Source organism: Cervus elaphus, chromosome 18, assembly GCF_910594005.1.
Source record: "Cervus elaphus chromosome 18, mCerEla1.1, whole genome shotgun sequence".
Taxonomy (NCBI): Eukaryota; Metazoa; Chordata; class Mammalia; order Artiodactyla; family Cervidae; genus Cervus; species Cervus elaphus.
In genome coordinates this window covers 121581660-121604473 of record NC_057832.1, presented here as the reverse complement: position 1 = coordinate 121604473, position 22814 = coordinate 121581660, and the positions used below count along the sequence as shown (strand labels likewise).

The following is a 22814-nucleotide window of genomic DNA, read 5'->3' as shown; positions in this document are numbered from 1 at the left end:
GACAGCTCGCCTCTGCCAGTGCGGAGACGCTGCCCGTTTCTTCTGCCCCAGGCTTCGCTTATCTGCCTGCTGACCTTCTTGCTCACGTGGTCTTTCTTCAAAAGGGTTCCACACAACAGGTCGGATTTCTGCTCCCTACAAAGCAAGCATGCCTGAGCTCCCTCCCTGGACTGAGGGCTTGGCAAGGCCAGCAGGTGGTCCAGCCACATAATTTCAGATGAATACCCGGACTGCGCTCACTGGGACCTCGGCAATCAGCACTGCCAGACTTCCTGAACTCTCAAAAGACAAGCTTCCCCCTTTTCCTGGAGTTTCTGGAGGAGCTGGGGGAACGGGGATGGCACTTTGAAGTTCATGTTTGCTTAATGCAAGGGAGAAGGGATTTTATTTTTTAACTTTAATTGGAGGCTAATTACTTTACAATATTGTGTTGGCTTTTGCCATACATTGACATGAATCAGCCATGGGTGTACATGTGCTTCCCCATCCTGACCCTCCCTCCCGGAAGAAGGGATTTTAATGCCAAACCAAGAAAACACAGTGACGTCTTTCCAAAGCCATATGAGGCTCTGACCCAGACTTTGGAACATCTGGAGCAGCTGCCTTTAGTTCCATCTTAGGAGCGAGCAGACAAAGGGCTGAGGTTACAGAGCAGAAGCCCAGCTCCAGGACCTTCAGCCCAGGTGCACAAGGTCACTGCCACTTTCTGGCAGGACAGAAACTCTCAGGGGTATCTTTCTACCCAGACGACAACTCCACTGCTCCCAGGCCCCGGGGCCCCTCCTGCAGCCGGCAGTGTGTGCTGGGAGCCCACAGAGGGGGCCACGCACAAGGCCTGGAGCGGGGCTCGCCTGCGGCCGTGGTCCCTGGCAGTGGCTCGAGACTCTCTGGGGGCCTCCTCCCGTCTGGCCTCTTGGCAGTTCTGTACCTGGTACGTGATGCTGTGTAATTTTATTTTGGTCGGGATCCCTTATGTGCTTCAGATGCCTGTTTGTCAAGTCAGAACAGAACAGCATCAGTGTCACCGTTGCTCCCTGACATCAAACGGAATGCAGACTGTAGCTCGAGGCCGCACAGGCTCCCCGGCTGAGTAGACGCACCAGTTAGATCTGCCTCCAACGACCAATGGCGCCGGTCATCAGGTCATCCCCCAACTCTCAGCTGATCAATGCCCCTACTATGTGCTTCAGAGGGCCCTCAACCTGAGGAGGATGAGTTACTTCTGTAAAACGAAGGGGGTGGCGCTCAGTTCAGAGGTTGCCTAGCAGCTCTTGTCGGACTGAAGTGCAGAGCAAAGCGATGTCACCAAGAGGAGGCTGTGCTTGGAGCCGGAAATGCCGACAGGAATCCTGGCCAACCACCAGCTGGACCGGAAGCAGGTTACTCCAACTGCGAGTCTCAGGGTGCTCATCTCTGAAGTGGGCTATGACTTACACCCCATCATTGTTATGACTACAAAATACGTTATCATATGTTCAAGTCCCCATATCAGACGCATAATAAGTTACTCACTAAATGTCTATAAATGCAATCAAACGTTCATTCATTCATTTATAAATGAAATAAAGAGACATGGGAGCAGAAAGGAATATGCTAGAGACTGCACGGTAGGGTTTTCAAGACACACATAAACTGTGGTTATGTGGGATCTTTCCTGGTGGCTCAGATGGTAAAGTGTCTTGCCTATAATGCCGGTAGACCCAGGCTCAGTCCCTGGGTCAGGAAGATTCCCTGCAGAAGGAAATGGCAACCCACTCCAGTACTCTTGCCTGGAAAACCCCATGGACGGAGGAGCCTGGTGGGCTACAGTCCACGGGGTCTCAAAGAGTCAGACACGACTGAGCAACTTCAGTTAACCTTATAAACCATGGTGCTGGAGAAGACTGTTGAGAGTCCCTTGGACTGCAAAGAGATCCAACCAGTCCAACCTAAAGGAAATCAGTCCTGAATATTCAATGGAAGGACTGATGCTGAAGCTGAAACTCCAATACTTTGGCCACCTGATGCGAAGAACTGACTCATTGGAAAAGGGCCTGATGCTGGGAAAGATTGAGGGCAGAGAGGAGAAGGGGACAACAGAGGACGAGATGGCTGGATGGCATCATGGACCCAAAGGATATGAGTTTGAGCAAACTCTGAGAGATAGTGAAGAACAGGGAAGCCTATCGTGCTCAGGTCCATGGGGTTGCAAAGAGTCAGACACAACGGAGCAACTAAATAGCAACAACAAAACAGAGGAACAAGGAAAGGATTTGATTCCAGGGACCAAGGGGACAAAAACAGAAAGTGGCATGAGGCTGACTCCTGTGGAGGGAGAGAGGGCCTGGGAAGGGGCCTTTGGATGAGATGATGCGTAGCTGAGTGGACACAGCCCAGAAGCTGGGTGGCGTTCAGACGTGCTGAGGTTAGCGGAGGGAACTGCAGGCAGAGAAGCAGAGGAAAGACGCTGAGGGCTAACCTTCAGACAGAGGGAGGGGACAGACCAGGGGCCGGCAGCGCCCTCGGGGGTCACGCTCACGGGTCCCACAGGAGGCCTTCCCCGAGCTTCAGTCCTGGCTCAGGAATCCTAGCTCCAATAGCGCCAATGATTCCACGTGAGCCTCAGGTCAGCCCTGGGTTTGGATCTTGCTCTCTCCTTATCCTTGACATTGGGCCGGTTGTGAAGGGGGCTGCAGCAGAAGCCGTGCTTGTTAGCGCTGCCCTGGAAGCCCCTCAAAATGCTTGGAAGGTTGACAGAGACGTGTGTGAGGGCCGTCATTCAATGAATCAAAGACATGCAGAGAGATGGTCAAACCCTGACGTTCTGTTCATACTTGGGCTCCTGCTGTCCACAGCCCTGTGTTCACGGAGCAGGCTGACGCGACAGGCCCTCGGCCCCGGCGCTTGCCCCGAAGTGTGGGAACGTCCATCGTCTTGCTGGATGGAGGAGACAGAGCTACGGGGGATGATGCTAACTTCCAGTGCAGACAGGCAGAAGCCTGAGCGGCTTCTTCATCTGGGTGCCTCAGCCCCAGCATAGCGTCGACCTTGCCCCTGAGTGTCCAGCAGCCTGGCAGGCGGTGCAGCGGGCCAAGCTGAGTCCTGGGAGCCGAAAGCCTCATGTGAGCAAAGAGTTGTGTCATCTCCACTGAAGGCTGTGCTATTCAGGTCTGGGAACCAGAGCTTCTCGATGACGAAATGCCACAGCTTTTGTTCTTTTGTCCATCACCAGCAGCTCCAGAAATACGTATTGGTCCATACACAGTCTGAGCTGGACTGTGCAAAGTCACTGCTTTCCGGGAGGGCTAACACTGCCTGCTGTCTCCACACTGCTGCAGTCAAGATACAGCAAGAGAACAGACAGGAACGCCTGAGAAGGCGCACGATGCCCTTTGCCGGCCCAGCCGGGAACCCCAAGGTCAGAGGCATCCTTAAGGATGCTGGGTGCTGGGCGTGCAGCTCCACTCTTCCTCTCAGCCAGAAAGCAGCAGCTGGCCCCAGGGCAGGGCCGTGCTCCTGGACCTGGTCCTTCCTCCAGGACTGGCGATTCTCAAAAAGAAAACCCCTCCTCCTAGATCTGTCTAGAAGCGAGTGATGATGCTCGGGGCAGAGCCCTCTTAACCGCTCGCGAGCCTTGTGCTGGGGCCACCCGTGATCAGCCTCTTCAGGAAGTTTCCACCCTCCCTGCCACCGACTTCCCCGAGGACTTGTCATTACTGAGCACTGCACAGGGGACGATCACGGGGAGCAGCCTGCGAGGTCCCCGAGTGCCTGTGTTCAGGCAGGAGAGGAGGCCTGACACTCTATCCCGGGTGGTAATCCGAGCAGACAAGTCAGCTGGCCTCTCCCAGGGACCAGGTGGACGGTAGGGGGTTGGAAACCCCCAGCCTGATGGGGGGATGTCTAAACAGTTCAGCCACCTTGGATAACCATCTGGCAGTTTCTCGCTGACTGAAACATACGTTTACTGTATGACCCAGTGATTCTACCTCTAGCTATTTACCCAAGAAAAATGGAAACATGTGCCTATAAGAAATTCTGTATGCAAACGCTCACAGTTTTATTCATAACAGCCTCAAGGTGGAAACCACTCAAATTTCACATGGCAAATACATAAACAAGTGACTGTCTCTCCACTCACTGGGCCACTTCTCAGCAATAAAAGGAATGACCTACATGCGTCGGCAACAACGCGGGTGAAACTCAAAAGCAATTATGCTAACGAAGAATCCTGTCACCCAGGATTATGTAAGTATGACTCCATCCACAAGACAGTCTAGAAAAGGCAAAGCTAGAGGGGTGAATGCCAGGGCAACCACGGTGGGTGGAGGGCAGGAACGTGGGCTACTTTGGGGAGAGAGAAATCTTCCCTGTCTTGGTCGGGGAGGTGCTTCTATGACTGCACCCATTAGTCAACACTTAATGAAAATTTCTCACTGAGAAATATGGGTTTTACTATTAGTAAGTTATGCTGCAGTGACCGGTATCTGCCTGTCTCTCCAGGGTCTGGGTGGCCACCCGTCCTGCTACCCTTGAGTCCTGCTTTTCTGGACAAGGCTTCTACCCTTGATGTTTAATCTGTGCCAATGTCACCAGCATAAATGAGGGAGGCGGCTTTGTGTCCAGCCCCCAGTGGGGACAGCCTAGAGCACAGAGAAGGTGACGTGAGGGAAAGCAGAAGAGATGATGCAGCAGGTGACTCGTGTGGCCTGCCAGCTGTCCATCCCGGGCTGGAACAGACGGGCTCGTGGGGGTGCAGCAGAGTGGAGTGGATGCCCTGCTGCAAACGCCGGGGGGCTTGGCCTCGAGGGGACTCTTTGGGAAGAGGTCTGTGAGTGGGAGCAGTGCTGACCTCAGGGATGCAGACAGAGCCTTCTCAGGTGACTGGCTCTCAGGCCCAACTGAAAGGGTTCCACGTGCTTGCCTCTAACTCTGCATGACTGAGAACGCGGCCTGTGACTCTTCAGAAGAGACAGAGCAACAGAGCTCTGGTCAGTCTGTTCAGTCGCTCATTTGTGTCCGACTCTGCGACCCCATGAATCGCAGCATGCCAGGCCTCCCTGTCCATTGCCAACTCCCGGAGCTTACTCAAACTCACGTCCATCAAGTCAGTGATGCCATCCATCCATCTCATCCTCTATCGTCCCCTTCTCCTCCTGGCTCCAATCTTTCCCAGCATCAGGGTCTTTCCAACGAGTCAGCTCTTTGCAGCAGGTGGCCAATGTATTGGAGTTTCAGCTTCAACATCAGTCCTTCCAGTGAACACCCAGGACTGATCTCCTTTAGGGTGGACTGGTTGGATCTCCTTGCAGTCCAAGGGACTCTCAAGGGTCTCCAACCCCACAGTTCAGAAGCATCAGTTCGGCTCCAGAGCGCACCAATGGGAACAGGCAACTCCAGGCTGAGACACCAGGTGGCGCTCACGTCAAGCTCCAGCCCAGACAGGCGCCATCTCATCTCCGTGGTGCGGAGTCCGTGTTCTAGGGCCTTTACTGCGTATCATTAAGTAAATCTCCAAGGACACTGTCGTTGGAGACCTGCCTGTATCTCTCTGCTGAGAGGACAAGGAAATCCACGCTCGTCGCTTCTTTCCAGAAACAGAAGTTTCGCAGCTTCAAAGAGGATCCTGGGGTCACTGGTGCTGACAGCAAGTGAGGAAGGTGGCAGGACCAGCTGACTCCAGGTCCTGGAACTAGAAACGGAGTCACTGAACAATGTTCTTTTGAGGTCCCGGCCTCCCAGACTGTGGGCTGAGTGATTTGGGGGTGGGGCCCAGGCCTGCTTCTCCTTATACTCCACAATCTCATTTAATTCATTAATTCACTCCACCTGTGTCAGTCAACATCAACGCACCCCCTCCCGCGCTGGGAAGAGTTCAAGGACACGAACGTGCAAGTTTAGGTTCCCCAAGGTGCCTGATGAAATGACGCACCCCCATCTTTTCACCTCATTTCCAAATGGGTTTGCTTGTTTGAAGGTCTTTAGACATGGGGAGGGGGGCGGTTTTTTAAGGGCAGAAAAGGACTCAAAGGAACGGAATGGCTGAAACAGCCCCCCTTTGACTGTGGCTGACGGCTTGTCTCCCAACAGCTCAGACCTGCAGAGGCAGCCTCTCCGGCGGTTATTCTTGGGCATCCCTGTTCTCACGCCAGGCCACAGACAACTGGGACACGGCCAAGCCCCTCCCAGCAAACCCCACTCTCTGACACCTAAGAATTCAGGAGAGCAATGGATCAGGCAGTAAATGCATATTAAAACATGTCTAAACACGTTGTCCAGAAAAAATTACATATTGACAACAAAAGAGCAATTTAAAGCAAGGATACATTTCAGCCTGAAATGGGAGGCAATCTGACTCCAGAAGCTCAGGGAGGCTGGAGGCCGTTTTAGAGGAGAGGGTTTTGATGTCAGGCCTTGAAGGATCAGAAGGATTTGGACGCAAGACGCACGGTGAGTGGCACGTACGTTTCTGGCGTCAGTGTTGTGGGGGGTGGGATAAAGGATAGAGTGAGCCAAGACGGGACCACCTTCTGTCTGTGCGTGGTGATAGCGCATCACTGAAGTGGTCCTTCAGGGAAGACTGCTTCCTGGCACCTGGAAGGCATCACATGCATCTTTCTCCCACCCCACCCCCTCACTGCAGGCGAGACTCATGGATCGCAGCACCCTCCCCGACAGAGCTCAGGCACAGCTTTACACTCAGCTCCAGGAAGCCATTAGAATTGATCAGAGCTGACCCCGAGTAGGAAATTAACTTTCTGTCCAGGGGTAGGGAAACTGTGGGGAGAGTGACTAATTAGATTTGGCTGCACAACGGGAGGCCTTGGTTCCCCCCCGAAGGAAGCCTGTAGGACTTCAGGCACACCAAAACAGGCACTTACACGCACCATTTCAATATCCTACAGAACTTCATAACCTTTCCATGAACCCCATGAGTCAGGCATTTTATTTCCATTATATAGATGGAGTAACACTGCCCAGAGAAGCAAAGTAACTCTTCCATGATTACACAGGTAAAGAGGCTGACTGCGGATTTATTCCCACATCGATTTGATTCTAAAGCTCATTCTTCTGATAGTGCTTGCTAACTGCTTGTAATTCAGGGGAAGAAGGGAGAGAAGAGGGGAGACCTTGTGGGGAGGGAGCAGGAGAAGCTGCTTAACTAAGACCCAGCCCCGCAGGTCTCGGAGCTGTCCCCAGTGCTGAGGTTCTGGGATGGCCAGTAACGGTAGGACCCTGCCCTTTCAGTCTCTGAGTCATGTCTGACTTTTCCGAGACCCCCTGGACTGTAGCCCACCAGGCTCCTCTGTCCCTGGGATTTCCCAGGCAAGAATCCTGAAGTGGGTAGCCATTTCCTTCTCCAGGGGATCTTCCCGACCCAGGGATGGAACTTGCATCTCGTGCATTGGCAGGCAGATGCTTTACCACTGGGCCACCTGGGAAGTCTTGCAGGCCTTGCTAGAGGCACGTAGAATGCCGCTCTAAGGACTCTCTTTCTATTATATTTCGGCCTCATGTTGGCCCTTCCTAAAGATACACAGACAATCCTGTTCACCCAACTCCTGGCAGCTCTGCAGAGTGAGTGAGTCCAGCAAGCAGCGTCCTGGAGAAGGAAGTGTTGGGCCATGGACACTGCTGGGGATTCTCACCGCCGCCCTCACGAACTCGCTACCTTGAATCTCCTCACGCATCAGGCCTGATTCACAACAGGCACAGGCTGCCAAGGATTTGTTAGAGGGGCGTGGAACGTAAAGCCCTGAAACCCCTCTTCACCTTCTGAGCGAACGCCAGACACCCACCGTCACAGCCGGGCGCTGTACCCTGAGCCCTCCCGCACCGCATGCCTGCCCTGCTCGCCGCCAGGCCTCCTAACCGACCCCAAGCCCTACTCACCCCTTTCCTGCCCTCCGCTCTACAACACGGACAAAGCTAACCTAAGCCTGCCGTCTGCAGCACGCCTCTCTTAGGCTCGGTGTTCAGCGTGTTCTTCCCGTAAAGCCCCATCGCACTCAGCTGGGATTTAGGTCTTCCACACTCCAGGTTCACCCCCAAACCCACCCAATCCCGTCTTTCCCCACGCAGAGTCCCAGGAGAACGGCCCTGCTCAGGCCTGGCCTGGCACCCCACTAATTCCAGGAAGATGCTGGTTCACTGAAATGGTCAAGCTCGTTTAATGATTCACCCAACCTGGAATATCTCCTCTCAGTCTCCATCTATTAAACCAAACAAGATGAAACTTGCTCAACTATGAGGCTCCACTCCAGCCAGACTTCCTTTCTGAGATTCTTTACGGCATCTCTTCTTTTGTGTTCAGTGTTTAAAATACCCATTTGAGGCATTTAATTTTATATTGCTATATAAGTAACGAGATCCAACCAGTCCATCCTAAAGGAAATCAGTCCTGAATATTCACTGGAAGGACTGGTGTTGAAGCTGAACAAATTCCAATACTTTGGCCACCTGATGCAAAGATTTGACTCATTTGAAAAGACCCCGATACTGGGAAAGATTGAAGGTGGGAGGAGACAGAGGATGAGATGGTTGGATGGCATCACCGACTCAAAGGACATGAGTTTGAGTAAACTCCGGGAGTTGGTGATGGACAGGTAGGCCTGGCGTGCTGCAGTCTATCGGGTTGCAAAGAGTCAGACACAACTGAGCAACTGAACTGAACTGAACTGATATGGCTGTGTCCTTCCTTTTCAACAAGATTTTGAACTCCTTAAGGACAGAGACCATGCTTTGTTGCTCAATACAGCATTTCTGTGTTGACTTATCTTTTCCGCTTCCACTGGAAGTGAAATGAGAAAGCCTTAGAAATTAATTGCAGCAAGTAAGGTTGAGATGAGATTAAAAAAAGAACTTATTGAGCACTGAGAATTGCAGATTATTGGGGCTATAGACATCACTTTTAAGAGAGAAATGAAAATCACATGGGCATTTTAATCACCTGTCATGGCATTTTAATCAGTGTCATGGAATAGGTCTTAGCTTTGAAAAATTTTTAAAGGGAATTTTATTATGGTAGGGATTATATCATTCCTCTCCTTGTAACAGAAAGGATTTGAGCTGGGCTAGAAAGTAAAGTCTGATAAAATTTAATTATGAGACTACAAATACATATTGGGGACATATTATAATTTGAAGAAATAACATTCCCAGGCAGTCGCTTGGAGCAAAATTCTCTGCTGTAGACTGCACTTGTATCATTGCCCTTAATTCCTATCGGGTGCCTATGAAGTGGGCACTGTTGTTAACATCTTTATAAAAACGTGGGCAGGAAGCTCCGGAGAAGTACAGCGCTCTCAAGGTCACACAGCCTAGAGTCGGCTGCCAGCTGGGACTCGCATTCAGGTCTCCGTGACCCCCGGCCTCGGTCTGTAACTCCCGCGTCACGAGGTCAGGCAAGGTGCTGGGCGCTGTGGTGTGCTCTCAACCTGGGTGTCCATTTTCTAAATAAACAGAATGCTCTTCTATGTCCCAGCCTATACAGTTAGAGAGTAACCCTGGGCAGAAGGAATCTACATCTCAGTTCATTATTTTCACAGATGTGACTTCGTAAGTCAGCCAGAATTCCAAAGGAATCCAATTTTGTACAGTTTGTTTGGTAAAGGTAAATAAGCAAGGTTAGGGCAACAATATCCACAGGGGATGACCTGATATGTTCCCCAAAATAGCTTCACATTCTTCTCAGTTTCTGTTCTATTGCCAAACCCCAAAATGCCAATGCTACCTAATTAAGGGGTATGCCAAATTTTTCTTAAAATTGGTGTCTGTTATGGAAGGATTGAGTTTCTCCAGCCCATATGATTTCCAGAATGATCCTAATAGATATGAAAAATTGAGAATTACATAGAAATATAATTTTTTAAAGAAAAACACTGAAGTCGAAGGGAAAACTAACCCAAGAAAAAACTCAAGTCAGAAAAACTTAAGAAACAGCACATCTATCAAAAACCGCCATGAAAACACACAACGGACCGTTAACAGAGAACATTTAGCTGGCTACCGTCTCTATCAATCTCTCTCATGAAGTGCTGCTTTATTTGGCTGTAGTTCCTATATAAACACTTAGTAAAATACTTTATGTTAAAAAATAACTAGCTTTAATTCTGGCTTACTAAACAAATCTGTGTAAAAAGCACATGTCCTCTGAGAACACAGCTTTTGAAAATTTAGTACGTGAAAGTCAAACACCCCTTCCACGAGGCCCTAGATCCTTCAGCAGATGAGAATTCAGCCGGCTCGGGGTTCTCATATGACTCGAGACAGTGTGTGCGCCCTGGGGTCTACCCCAGGCCCCAGCTGCGGAGGTCAGACCTGGGGATGGAGGGGCTTAAACACGGGTCGGGGGGCCTCCTTCTCGCTCGTGAGAGAGACAGAAGAGAGGGCACACCCACCCCAACTTCTTCCGTCACTGGGAGAAAGGAAGGAAGCCAGAGTTTAGAGGGCGCTGAAAAACTAATTCGGGTCATCTCTGTGATTGTTCGGAAAGCCTGAAGCTAAGGGAGAAAATCTAAGTTATAAATGCCAAGTAATCCCATCCTGCAGCTCGAATGGCCTCGGGCTGGAAGTGAGGGCCTGCGGGGAGAGAGGGGTGAGAGGAGAGGTGAGGAAAAGGGAGAAAAAGATACACGTCTGTGTCTCCAGAAATATCAAGAGGAGCTCGCATATGTTCTGCCCTATGAGTAAATGCTAATTTAAATGTTTTCATAGAGACGTTTCTATTTAAAGAGACAACTGTGCTTTCCTCACCCCCGTCACCAAGCCCGCCTACAGGGCCTATAGGCTCGGCCACCAGGCAGGGCCCTGGCACAACTGACTGAGCTCAACAAGCCTCTTTCGGACAATGAAGCGGCAAAAGCTCAAGGCCTAAAGGCTCACCCCGTTTGGAAATCCACTGTCTCATTAATACAAAGAAGACTTTGATGATACTCGAAATTCATTCATTTATTGTTCATAAATGACAAGGAAATCAACCCTGAATATTCACTGGAAGGACTGACACTGAAGCTGAAGAGCCAAGACTTTGGCCACCTGATGCGAAGAACTGACTGTTTGGAAAAGACCCTGACGCTGGGAAAGATTGAGGGCAGGAGGAGAAGGGGACGACAGAGGATGAGATGGTTGGATGGCATCACTGACTCGATGGACATGGGTTTGAGCAAGCTCCGGGAGATGGTGAAGGACACGGAAGCCTGGCGTGCTGCGGTCCATGGGGTCACAAAGAGGCAAAGAGTGGGACATGACTGAGTGACTGACCAACGACAACAAAATGATCTTATGATAAAGAGGAGGACTTGGGTGGTCAAACAATGAACGCCATTCTTGGAGATGCCTCAGTTTATGTGATGATGAGATGAATCATAGACGTCCTCACCCACCAGAGGCTGTTTCCCATAAATGCGGCAATTATCTTATTACATCTTTCAATCCTATGAAAGTCTTTATGTAACTGAGCAGGACCCTACGGGGCCTTCCTGGAAGAGACCCCTCCCCAAGCCATGTGCTCCACCAGCCTCTTGTCTGTAGAAAAACTGTAGCCTGCCTAGGTTTTCCTCAAGGTTCCAAGAGTAAATTTAATCTGAGAAGTGAGAAGATGCAAAGAGAAAGGAAAAAAGCCAAAGAAGGCAACATAATAATAGTTTAGCCATTAATCAAAGTCAAGGACTTTTAGCTCCTCCTGGAGGGCTACGGATCGTATTCCGAGCCACATCCTCTGGGCTGTCTTGCAGATACTGACGCCCCCACCAGGCGGGATGAGTTAACCGTATGCAGCACACAAGCCCAGCGGCCCCAGGGCAGTTGGAACCAGAAGGATACGTTGACGCTTACTCACCTCACCACCAGTCCCTCAGAAGACTGTCCGTGAGCTGGTCACATAACCCACAATCCCCCTCCCTCACCCTGTCTTTAAAAACCCTTTCCTGAAGCCTTCGGGAATCTGGGCCTTTGAAGCACCAGCTGTCTGAACTTGCTTAGCGCCTGCTATCAACGTGCACTTTCCTTCCCCACGGCCTGGTGTCAGCAGATGGGCTTTACTGCACTTGGGCAAGCAAACCCACGTTTGGTTCGGTAACACTTGGGAAAGCAAGCCATCAGCACCGTTAAAAGTCTGACATCTACAGCTACAGTGTAACACCCACGGCGGGTATTTGAGGTGGACGGTGAGCCCAGGCTGTGTTGGCGTCCAGGTCTCCTGGACACCAGCCATGAGAAGACAGGACGGAGGAGGACAACGATTTCCTTGCAAGACTGACGTGCTAGGGTGAACACGCATGAGACCCAACCAATACGTGAAGGCAGTGCTGATTACCGTGGTTGTTTAAAAACACAGAAAGCAGCTCACTCTCTGCTGACATCCTCGATGGGGGGATTATCACCTTCATCGTGAGCACTGAAACCAAGCCTTCAGCACAGACCACCTTGTCCTCAGGTTTGCAGTCTGTCTGGCAAACTCTCATGCCAGGAGAACATACTTCTAAATGCTAACTGATGCAGTAAAATATGTACACCATGTGTCAAGCACAAAATGCTCTTAGAGTTCTGAGCTTTACAAATTTATCCTTCATCTAGGATAAATTCTATTGCTCCCAGAAGGGGTAGATAAATCTCAAGGCATAATTATACCCCTGCTGGCAGTGACCTTTGAAGGTGCATATCTACTTGAAAAATAATAGAATACTCCCTCCTCTGTGAAAGACATTTGAGTTTCTATCTGAACTAAGCTTTAAATAAAACATGCCCATGGATACTTTATTTTCGCAACAGGGGGTCATCTTTAGTTTCTTGGGGCTTGATTTTTCTAATATTCTAACAGAAGCAATTAATCACATTTTGCCGCGTATTTACAGGCATCCTTTCTTTATCTGAAGTCCAAAATGAAGTTATTTTCTCCATGGTTGTTTTCCAAGGATATGCTCATATTCTACCCAACTTAGTTGTGAAACATCCATTCTGTGATCAATGCTCTCCTACAGAACAGTATTTTTTATCAACTCCTGCTGTTTGTCTGCATTTGCTTAGGAAAATTAGGATGCCTCCCCCTAAGTCGTCACGGGACCACACAATATTGCCAGCAGCACAACCCAATGTCTTTGAACATTTCCTGAGTACCTCACCTTGTCAAAAAAAAAAGTGAGAGAAACCGTGGAAGGTAGAGATGAGGACAAGAAGGAGGGCGGCGTGGGGGTGTGGGGAGGGGGACTGGAGGGGGGTGGAGGAGGGAGGAGGGGGAAGAAAGAAAAAACAGAAACAGAAGCAAGGAAACACCATCCTTGCCTCACTTTCCTTGTTCTGCAACTGGTTTTCCATGCGCCAACTCAACAAATGGCTTCATCCAACTTTAACCTCGAATCAACACCTCTGGATTCCAAAGATGAGCCCTTGATAACACATCCTGCTGTGTATACCCAGAGCTGAAAACTCTGCAAAATCATGCACTCACATCTTTTCCTTCCCACTCACACTTCTGGGTCCCAAATCTTCCCGTTTCGAGAAACAAGATGCGCTTAGGGTGCTGCACTTTCTATTGTGTATATAAACCGGGAACCCTCCTGGGGGCCAGCAGGCGAATCAGCAAGCTCCAGAGGGTCTGCAGGTGACTACAAAGCATAGGGGTTCGGGGTTCGTGATTGGGGGCAGACAGCACCTTACCCTGCAGGACCTGGAACCTGGAGGCCAGAGCAGGAGGTATCGGAGCTGCTCTGGGAAAGGGGCTTCACTAACAGGCGAGCAGCTGGACTCAGTGACACCCCCACCCCCACCCCGGGGCCTGGGGGCACCCCAGAGGTTCCCACAGCCTCAGGACACCTCACTGTCAAAAGCTAAGGTGCCATATTTCCTGCCCTAGGAATTAAGCAACCAGTCAGTCCTCCACTCTGCTCTGTTCTGCAGATTTCTCATTAGAAGAAAATGAAAGAACCATCTTACCCATGAGGGATTTTGCTCAGGACATAATATCCAGTATAGGAGTGTTGATATATCTGAAACAGACACACAAAAAAACAAGAAACAAAAAAAACAAGCATTGAGATCATGGTTGTGATTATATTTTTCAAATCACTGAGAATCCTAATAAACAAGCCTGGACCAAAAGCATGTAGTCAGGAGACCAGGCAGCCAAGTCTTTTATTTACTCAGGAAGTTAATTTGCATACCATGTCAGTCTTATTTCCACCATTTGCATGTGGTTTACTGGGTAGCGAGAGGCTTGATGTCATTTCCATGACTACCTGGTTTATGATTAAAAAGGGGCAGAGATTTCCAGCTCAACTAACGTAGCTCAGAACTAACGTGGACGCTGCTCATCGGAGGCTTCCTGACAGCCAGCTGGACCAGAGATGGGGAGACCCAGGCCCGGTGGCAGGTCCCTGAAATCTCTGGCAGAGTCCACTCTGTACCCTCGGTGAGCTGTAATACCGGAGCCAAGATAGGCTTACCTGGGCAAACTCTTGTCCTTTGGACAATTCAAATGTGCATGTTTTAGTTATAAATTAAGAGCTCATTGCAAGGGGAACAAGGCTTTCAAAACTAAGGTAACAAAAACAACAATATAGCATTTCCAAACTCCTGTAACCCTCAAGTCTCAGATGTCGCTCTTCAATTCTTAGGAGATTGCTCCCCAACCCATAAATGCAGTAACTAGAATGCAAGAGTCACCCCCAAAGAAGGGAGAACATGGCCTCTGTCCTCTCTAGCTTTCTGGAGAGAGACCCTCTGGGGGTGTGGAATGTGATGGGTCGGTTATCCTGCAAGGATGAAGTGAGAACCGTATTTCGCTTCCCTTTCTCTGGAAACTTCTGAGGGTTGGTACCGTGTGTGGGCTAGCGCTCACTGACTAGCATTTTGAAACCAGCTTTCTAAAGATAACAGGTGAGGGACATCAAGCTGAGAAAATCAGGGCTGCCGCAGGGTGTGTGCAATATGGACACGCTTGATGCTGATGACGGCCGTGAGCCTGCAAAGGAAAACGGGGGAGGGTCTGCTAACACCCCCGACTCCACACCTGGTCTGGGCCTCCGGGTTAACCTCGAGGAGGTCACAGTTATTTGGCAAGAAAGGACCCAGATATAAAAATAAAAAACAGCACTTAGTTCCCAAAGAAGTTTCGCTTCCCGTGACCCCAGGACTCCTGGACTAGACCCCTGGGCCCTGGGGTGGTGTGCTCCAGGGCAGGGGATGGTCATCCAGCCGGGGGTCTAGTCTAGTCCAGGTGCGAGAAACAGCTCCCGAGGAGCAAAGTCGTGATGAAGAACATCACGCGCTCCTGGAGCAATCCGAGCAGGATCCCCCCAGGAACGAGCTGCTGTTCTGAAGGGCTGCAGCGCGGCTCCCCCAGGAGAAGACGGAGCAGCCGGGGTCCCAGCCCCTGTGTCCTGAGCAGACTGACGCTCAGAGAGCCTCTCGGAGGTCCGGGAGTTTTGACAGAGGGTGCCTCTGTGAACAGACACCGGAGCGGAAGCTGGGTGGATGCGTTCCGTTTCTCTACAGTTACAGTGTCTGCGCTGGGCTGTTCGGTCTCTCCAATGGCGCCCTTTCATGCTGTGTGCCTCACTCCATTTTCACGGTGACCCCAGGCAGGCACCTCTGTTTGCTGAGATGGGAAAGTGAGGCCCTGCAGGGGGCATGCAGGGTGGAGCAGCGACGGAGGCACAAGGAGAGGAGGAGGGCCGGGTCCTGACTCAGTGACCCCAGCGGGGTCAGAAATGATGGCCCGAGGCTTCTGAGCACAGGCTGGACACGGTTCTGAGGCCTCCCAGCTCCCTCTCGGGCCGTCTGCTCTGCGGGAGGATGGCTGTCACGTTGTGAAGACACTCGGGTAACCGTACGGGGAAGGGCTGAGGTTCTTCCCCATGAGATGACCACGAGCCAGCAAGGCACTGGGAAGCTTGGAATTGATTCTTCTCCCCCCAGTCAGGCCTTCAGACGACATGGCCCTGACTAACAACCTCACGGGAGAACGCGAGCCGGGGCCACTCAGCTCTAAGATGGTCCTGAATTACTGACCCACAGTAACCACGAGACAGGAAGTACTGGTTGCCTTAAGCTGCTAAGTTTCAGATACCTTCTCACACAGCAATAGGTGAATAATACATCTGGTTTAAATCCAGATGGTAAAGATTAACTATTAAACCAGAAGTGGACAGACTTTTGAACTTCTGGATTCCCTCCCTATAAACTTTCAGCAAGTTCTAAACACATAGGCAGATTACCTATCAAAGAGTGTCCGTACAGAAGAGGTGAGGGGTGGGGGGCATTATGGACCAAAGCACTTGGGAAAAGCCTTTGAGGCTACCGCAGAGAACGGTCCACAGCACAGGAGATGAGGTGGTCGTGACGCTGATGGGGGAGTGGGTAGCATTTCTGGAGCATATTCTACACCCTAGGCAGTATGCCAGCTCCTCAGCATTCGTGAATGCGTTCAATCTGTACGAGCTAGGTATTACTAGCCTATCTTTTGGATAGGAAAACTGAATCAAACCCAAGTCATACTTGAGATCCGTTTCTCTCTGAGCACATACTGGAAATTGCCTGAACAAAGGGTACAGCTCTTAATTCTCAAGTTACAAGTCCAAGTTGCTTGTTGTCAGCTGAAAAATCCAGGATACCAACAGCTACAATACATATGCAAAGTAAGGACACGAGCTGTCTTGCTTGGTTGAAGGCCTCTTTATTTGACCCACCTGGAAACAGTGATTTCAGTTTATTCTCTGGCTATGACATTCCCACCCCTAGACTTACATCTTCACACCTCTTTAAATATACCTGCAAATGACCCTGAAATTCAACTCTGTGGAGATCTTCTGAGTGGAACCAAAGAGAAAAAGGAAGACAAAACTAAAATAACCTAATAAGGACAAAAGAATAAAAATGATGAGAGAGCTAACTATCCATTTACAGTTCTGTGTCTGTTCTGTCAGGCAGAAAGAAAAAAACAAGCCTACATGGGTGGAAAATGTAACAGAATATCTAGAAAATGAAACCACTAATTAGAAAGATTCAAACAAGATGAAATAGAGTCTAGAAGTAGAGACAGATAAAACCTGAGACGCTGGAGTACCTATGTGCCAAGTGTGTATGTGAAAGAAGCATTCCAGGGTAAACTGTGAATGCAAATGAAACGCCTTAAACGTGAACGTGCAATTATGACTCAAGGGCTACTCTCAAAATACGGGGAAGTAGGAGGAAGATGAAGTGATTTTCTCAATGCTCCAAGATGAAACAATCAAATACCATTCTCCTCTGCAAAATATTCCCTCAACCTGGAGCCAAAAGAACCATAGTCACAAAGAAAACTTTGAAAGAGGACAAATTTCAAGTGTTTTCATTTGCACAATGCCTTATCTTGAAAGATGTTTTTGAAAAAAGTTACATCTCCCTGTAAGAATTTGAGATAAAAGCCTTTGTGTGTGTGGACTCTCTCTCTCGTATTTATGCATCTTTCTTTAAAACAGACTCTAAATACTTCTGATCATGGAAAAAAGTACAAAGAGCTGGAGGTTAGTAAGACTGCATTGTTATTTTTGTGTGAGAGAACTTTTAGAAGTTCATGAATATAAGGTTTCTTCCCACACCATCAAATTTCTCTTGGAAAATAAATGCATGAAAATCTGTTACCCAAAACACCATTCACAAGATGGAAAAACAATTTCATCATATTGTTTATTTTTTTAAATATATCATACAATATAGTTGACATTGGCATTCAATAATCTGGAAAAATAACCTAATTTTTGTCTTGGGCTAAGTTCATACTTGGTCTGCATCTGATGTATCTGAGGGCTTCCCTGGTGGCTTAGCTGGTAAAGAATCTGCCTGCAATGCGGGAGACCTGGGTTCGATCCCTGGGTTGGGGAGATTCCCTGGAGAAGGGAATGGATACCCACTCCAGTAATCTGGCCTGGAGAATCCCATGGACTGTATAGTCCATGGGGTCGCAAAGAGTTGGACACGACTGAGCGACTTTCACTTTCACTTTAATATTTCTGAAACATCTCTCTGTCCACAGCTTGCTTTCTTATCCTCTCCCATATCACTCTCTGAGAGACACAGACTTTGATTTCCCTCTGGTCTTTCCTACTGTAGCCTCACCAGGTACATCAACATGGACTCACTTTATGCCCTCTTCCTCTATGAAATCTCCCACTTTTGTAGTCTTAAACCATGATTGCCTGAATATTAAATTTCACGGACCTGTTTCCTCAACGGTAGGCCAGTGTATCAGAATCCCCCACTGATATCTCCACCTTAGGTTCACAGGCACCCCAGACTCAATACTCTGAAAGAAACTCTTCAACAGCCCTTAAAACCGAGTTTTCCTTCCGTATTTCCCATCCTGCTTGGTGGCCCCCTCATCCCCTCAGTAAACTGAGCTGAAAACCTAGGTTTTCCTAACTCCGTTCTTTGCCTCCTTCCTCCTCTGGCTCAATTCCGTATATCCCCAAGTTGTGCTGGAATAACTTCTCAAGTCCTTCTCAAATCCATCATCCACCCCTCGTCCCTAAGGCAAGTGCCCTGCTTTAGACCCCTGTCCATCCTGCCTCTCCTACAGAAAGAAGCTACCGTGTTCTTCTCTAAGACTAACTCCTGAGACCTTGACCCCATTCCCTTCTGCTTCCTGTTGAACTTGATTATCAACTCTTCTACCACAAATTACCCCGCCTTATATTTTCCATCGGGCTTCCCAGGTGGTGCTAGTGGTAAAGAACACACCTGCCAATGCGGGAAATGCAAGAGACGCGGGTTCGATCCCTGGGTTGGGGAAGATCCCCTGGAGGAGGATATGGCAACCCACTCCAGTGTTCTTGCCTGGAGAATCCCAAGGACAGAGGAGCCTGGTGGGTACAGTCCATGGGGCCGCAGAGAGTTGGTCACGACTGAGTGCACACACACACACAGACACACACACAGAGCACATGCTTTTCTTCACTCCCTCTCCATGGTTCTGTCTCTCCGATCTGTTGAATTAAAATCTCCCACATGAAAAAAATCCTTGGCCATGTCCCTCCTCCCCCACAGTCCTTCTCTTTAACTAGCACGGTACTTTATAAGGAGAGTCTGCACTGCATCGCTTTCCATCGCTGCAAGCCCACTGCGTCATCCTCCCGACGTTCTCAGAGGGCCACCTCTGCGTGTCTGTCCCGCTGCCGAGCACGACTGTCTTCTCAGTTTCCAGCCCGCTGGCTCGCTCTGTAGTGCGTGACAGAGGCCACAGGAGTCCTTCTGCCCTCTTCATTCCTAGGCAGGTCACTGGCCTCGGTGTCCTCCCGGCCTGTCCTTTCTGCTCAGCAGGCCCCTCGAACGGATGCAGGCACCAACCTGCCACCCACGCAAGTTCCCCTCATTGGTCTGCACCCTTGGTCTGGAAGGACACTGCTTCCTTTGCAACGTCTTCCTGAGTTCATGTTTTCATGCTTGATCTACCTGCTGACTTCTAAGCCCACATTTTTGGCTTGTGTTGGGCTTTCAGCATGTTTTAGTCCAAACTTTCATACCACATTCAATTTTTGAAAACCAAATAAATTCTTCTCCTCCTAAAAATTCTCTTTTTTTTTTTTTTGGCTGCACTGCACTTCCTGCATTGGAAATATGGAGTCTTAGCCACTGGACTGCCAGGGAAGTCCCCTAAAGAATTCCCTTTTATGTTCTTGCTTGTATCTGGTCTCTCAGGAGAAGCATCTTGGAATCAGCTCCAACCATTCCTATTCTTTCCTCCTTTCTTACTGTCCAGGTACAACTGGCTTTCAAATTTCACTGGACTTTGTGACCTTGGAATGAACCTTAAATTCACAGCACAATTTCCACCCTCAGTAACACTGCCCTAGTTTGATGTCTGAATGATCACAATGACCTTTCAGGTGACCTGCCAGTCTCCGGCCAGTACTCTAGGCCCCTTCTCCTCAAGGCCTGGAGAAGTCCTTTTTCACAACTCAGGAGTTGGGAGCAGTGGGTGGCTGTGGTGGTTCGGAATAGTTTTGGAGTAGGATACAGCCACTCCTGTGTATCCACTATAATTACAACACAGTTTTATATGTATTCAGTTTTATACTAAGACATATGTTCAATTCTCAGCCTGCTCATCATTTGATGGGTGAACTCAGACACACTACTTAACCTCTGAGCCTGAGAAGTAAGAGCTGTGAGGATTTACTTAGGAAATTCAAGCCATGAGAAAGGAACCAAGAATGCTCGTGTTTAAATTTGAAGAACTATATAGTCTAGCTACTTGCACTGTATAGAAGTCACAAAATTCTTTTTTTTTGTCTACTCTTTTGGGCTGTAAGAAAACAGGAATTCCACAAAGAATGGCAAGGTAGGAGCTGACCTCTTCTAAGGGGTGGGAGAGACAGGAAACTGAGATTGCTGCCCTCTGGACTGGCTGCTGGCCAGCACCACCTCTCCATTCAGACTGAGGGCAGGAGAAGGGGTGACAGAGGAGGAGAAGGCTGGACGGCATCACTGACTCAGTGGACACGAGTCTGAGCAAGCTCCGGGTGACAGAGAAGGACAGAGAAGCCTGGTGTGCTGCAGTCCACGGGGTTGCAGAGTCAGACACGACTTAGTGACTGAACAACTATTTCAGTAAGGAGGTGGATGGTCCCCGGAAGGCGTGAGCTCCCCAGCACTGACGGGATTCAGGCAGAGGCTGGAGAGACGCTGGGAGGGACGCCCTGGAATGGGTGTGTGCATCCTCAGGCAGATGGCTCCAGTGGACATGACTCCCCTTTATTGTCTGATCCTACATTCTCTTTATTTTTGGGCTTCGCTACTAGCTCAGCTGGTTAACAACCTGCCTGCAATGCAGGAGACTCAGGTTAGACCCTGGAGGAGGAAACGGCAGTGCGCTCTAGTATTCCTGCCTGGGAGATCCCACGGACAGAGGAGCCTGGCGAGATACAGTCCATGGGGTCAAAAAGAGTCAGACACGACTGAGCGACTAATAGTTTTCCTTCTGTTTATCGAGGAAATTAAACATATCAGGGGGTACAGACAGGCTTGGAGTAAGATTCTCCCAAGCTAGAACCAAGGACACCATGAATGGAATAATACATGGTTAAAGAAGTAAGATACAGTAATGTGAAGTGAATAGAAGCTAAAAGTACCAGGAAAGATTAACACAGGAAAAAGTCAGACTGGGCAGGGAAAGAAAGTTAGATTTGGGAACCAGATGGTAAAAAAAGAAGAAAAAGGAAAGTTATCCACACAAGATGCATGTTGATGAGTGAAAAAAAATAGAAATCTGAAGGGAAAAGATAAAAACTGTAAAAATAGTAGCCAGAAAAGGTAAGATTTCTTGGTTTTAAAATTGGAAAAAATAAAGCATTTACCTAGAGGGTCTATCTCCTCACAGTTTCAAAAGTTCTGTTATCGAAAGAGAAGGAATTTCATTAGGTTTCGGCCGACAATACCAGTTCCATTGAGAATTAACACACAGCCAACCCCAGGAGAAAGCAAGCAACCTGCCTCCCAAACCCAAGCCAACATTCCCTGGACCATGATGGATCCTCAGGCACTGTTCAGGATCCTTTTGTGACATTCTGTAAATGTTCCCTCAAAACCTTTTTGAGAACAGCTTTATGGAGGAGTAATTGACACATCAAATACTGCATGTAGGTGACTTCCCTGGTGGTCCAGTGGTTAAGAATCCACCCTGGAGTGCAGGGGACGGGGGTTTGATCTCTGGTCAGGGAACTAAGATCACACACACCTTCCAGCAACTAAGCTCAAGCACTGCAACTACTGAGCCCAAGCACCACAACTACTGAGCCCAAGCACCACAACTACTGAACCCAAGCACTGCAACTACTGAGCCCAAGCACAACTACTGAGCTCAAGCACCACAACTACTGAGCCCAAGCACCACAACTACAGAGCCCATGCCACGACCAGAGAGTCTGTGTGCTGCAATGAAAAGATCCCACACAATGCAGCTGAGACCCGACGAAGCCACATGAATTAATTAATTTTAAGTTACAAAAAAGGCACTGCATGTCTGTGATTGGCACAAGTTGAGTCTGGACACGTGTGACACCACAGTCAGGACCAAGGCACCAGACACACCCAGCACCTTCCACGGCTGCCTTGTGTCCCCGACAACCTTTCAGGAAAGCAGCAAAGACCAAATAATTAAGCCTGAAGCCCTGGTGCCCCCTCGGCCAGTGGGGAGAAGTGAGGCAAGGAAACCTACCCTCTATTTTTTCAAAACCATGTCACGAGTCTCCACACTCACTTAGCATGTTCCTAAGACTCGGTCCTGACACGGTCTTCTGAACAACCTGCCCTCCATCCACACGGTTAGACCAGGGTCAGCATCAACCCTCACAGAGCAGGTGCCGTTCCTCCAAGAAGCCCTTGAAGACCCACTCTGCAGAACGGCTCATGACCCAGAGTGGGCTTCAGGGTCTGCCAAAGGCTCCCCGAATAGTCTGTCCAGATCCTTCTCTGAGTAATGAAAACAAGTGAGCATATCTGTAATATCTGATGAGACAAGTGCTAACCACCTCCTAGAGTCTTGCTGGGAAGAAATGATGAAGATCCTGTTGGGAAACGCTTTCACTTAATATTTGGAGAAATGGGCCTAGCTGAGGGTTGTTGGTCTTTTGAGGAGTGAGACCCACAGGCCGAAACACTCGGGTCAAAGTACTCTGGAGAAGATGCCCAGGTCAGCGGGAGTCTGGACAGAAAGCCAGGTAAGGGACACCTGGGGCAGGTGGCGTGCCCAGAAGAGAGAAGGCCGAGGGGAGCTGCAGGGCTGACTCATGCTTTCAAGCAGCCCCAGGAGTAAGTGCCAACAGGCCTGTTCTCATTTACTCCACTGGGGAACACAGTGTTGA

At 49.4% G+C, this 22814-nt stretch overlaps 1 protein-coding gene across 7 annotated transcripts in view; it reads right to left on the bottom strand.

Annotated features, from left to right (window-relative positions):
• Positions 1 to 22814, bottom strand: part of DPP6 (dipeptidyl peptidase like 6) — a 1045929-nt gene that overhangs the window by 188269 nt on the left and 834846 nt on the right. For all 7 annotated transcript variants that reach the window (XR_006334937.1, XM_043872438.1, XM_043872440.1 and 4 more), the window contains exon 6: positions 13912 to 13964. Coding sequence is in view for 6 of the 7 variants with exons in the window: in XM_043872438.1 (XP_043728373.1) it covers positions 13912 to 13964 (53 nt within the window). In the remaining variant the exon portion in view is untranslated. The remainder of the gene's footprint in view (positions 1 to 13911; positions 13965 to 22814) is intronic.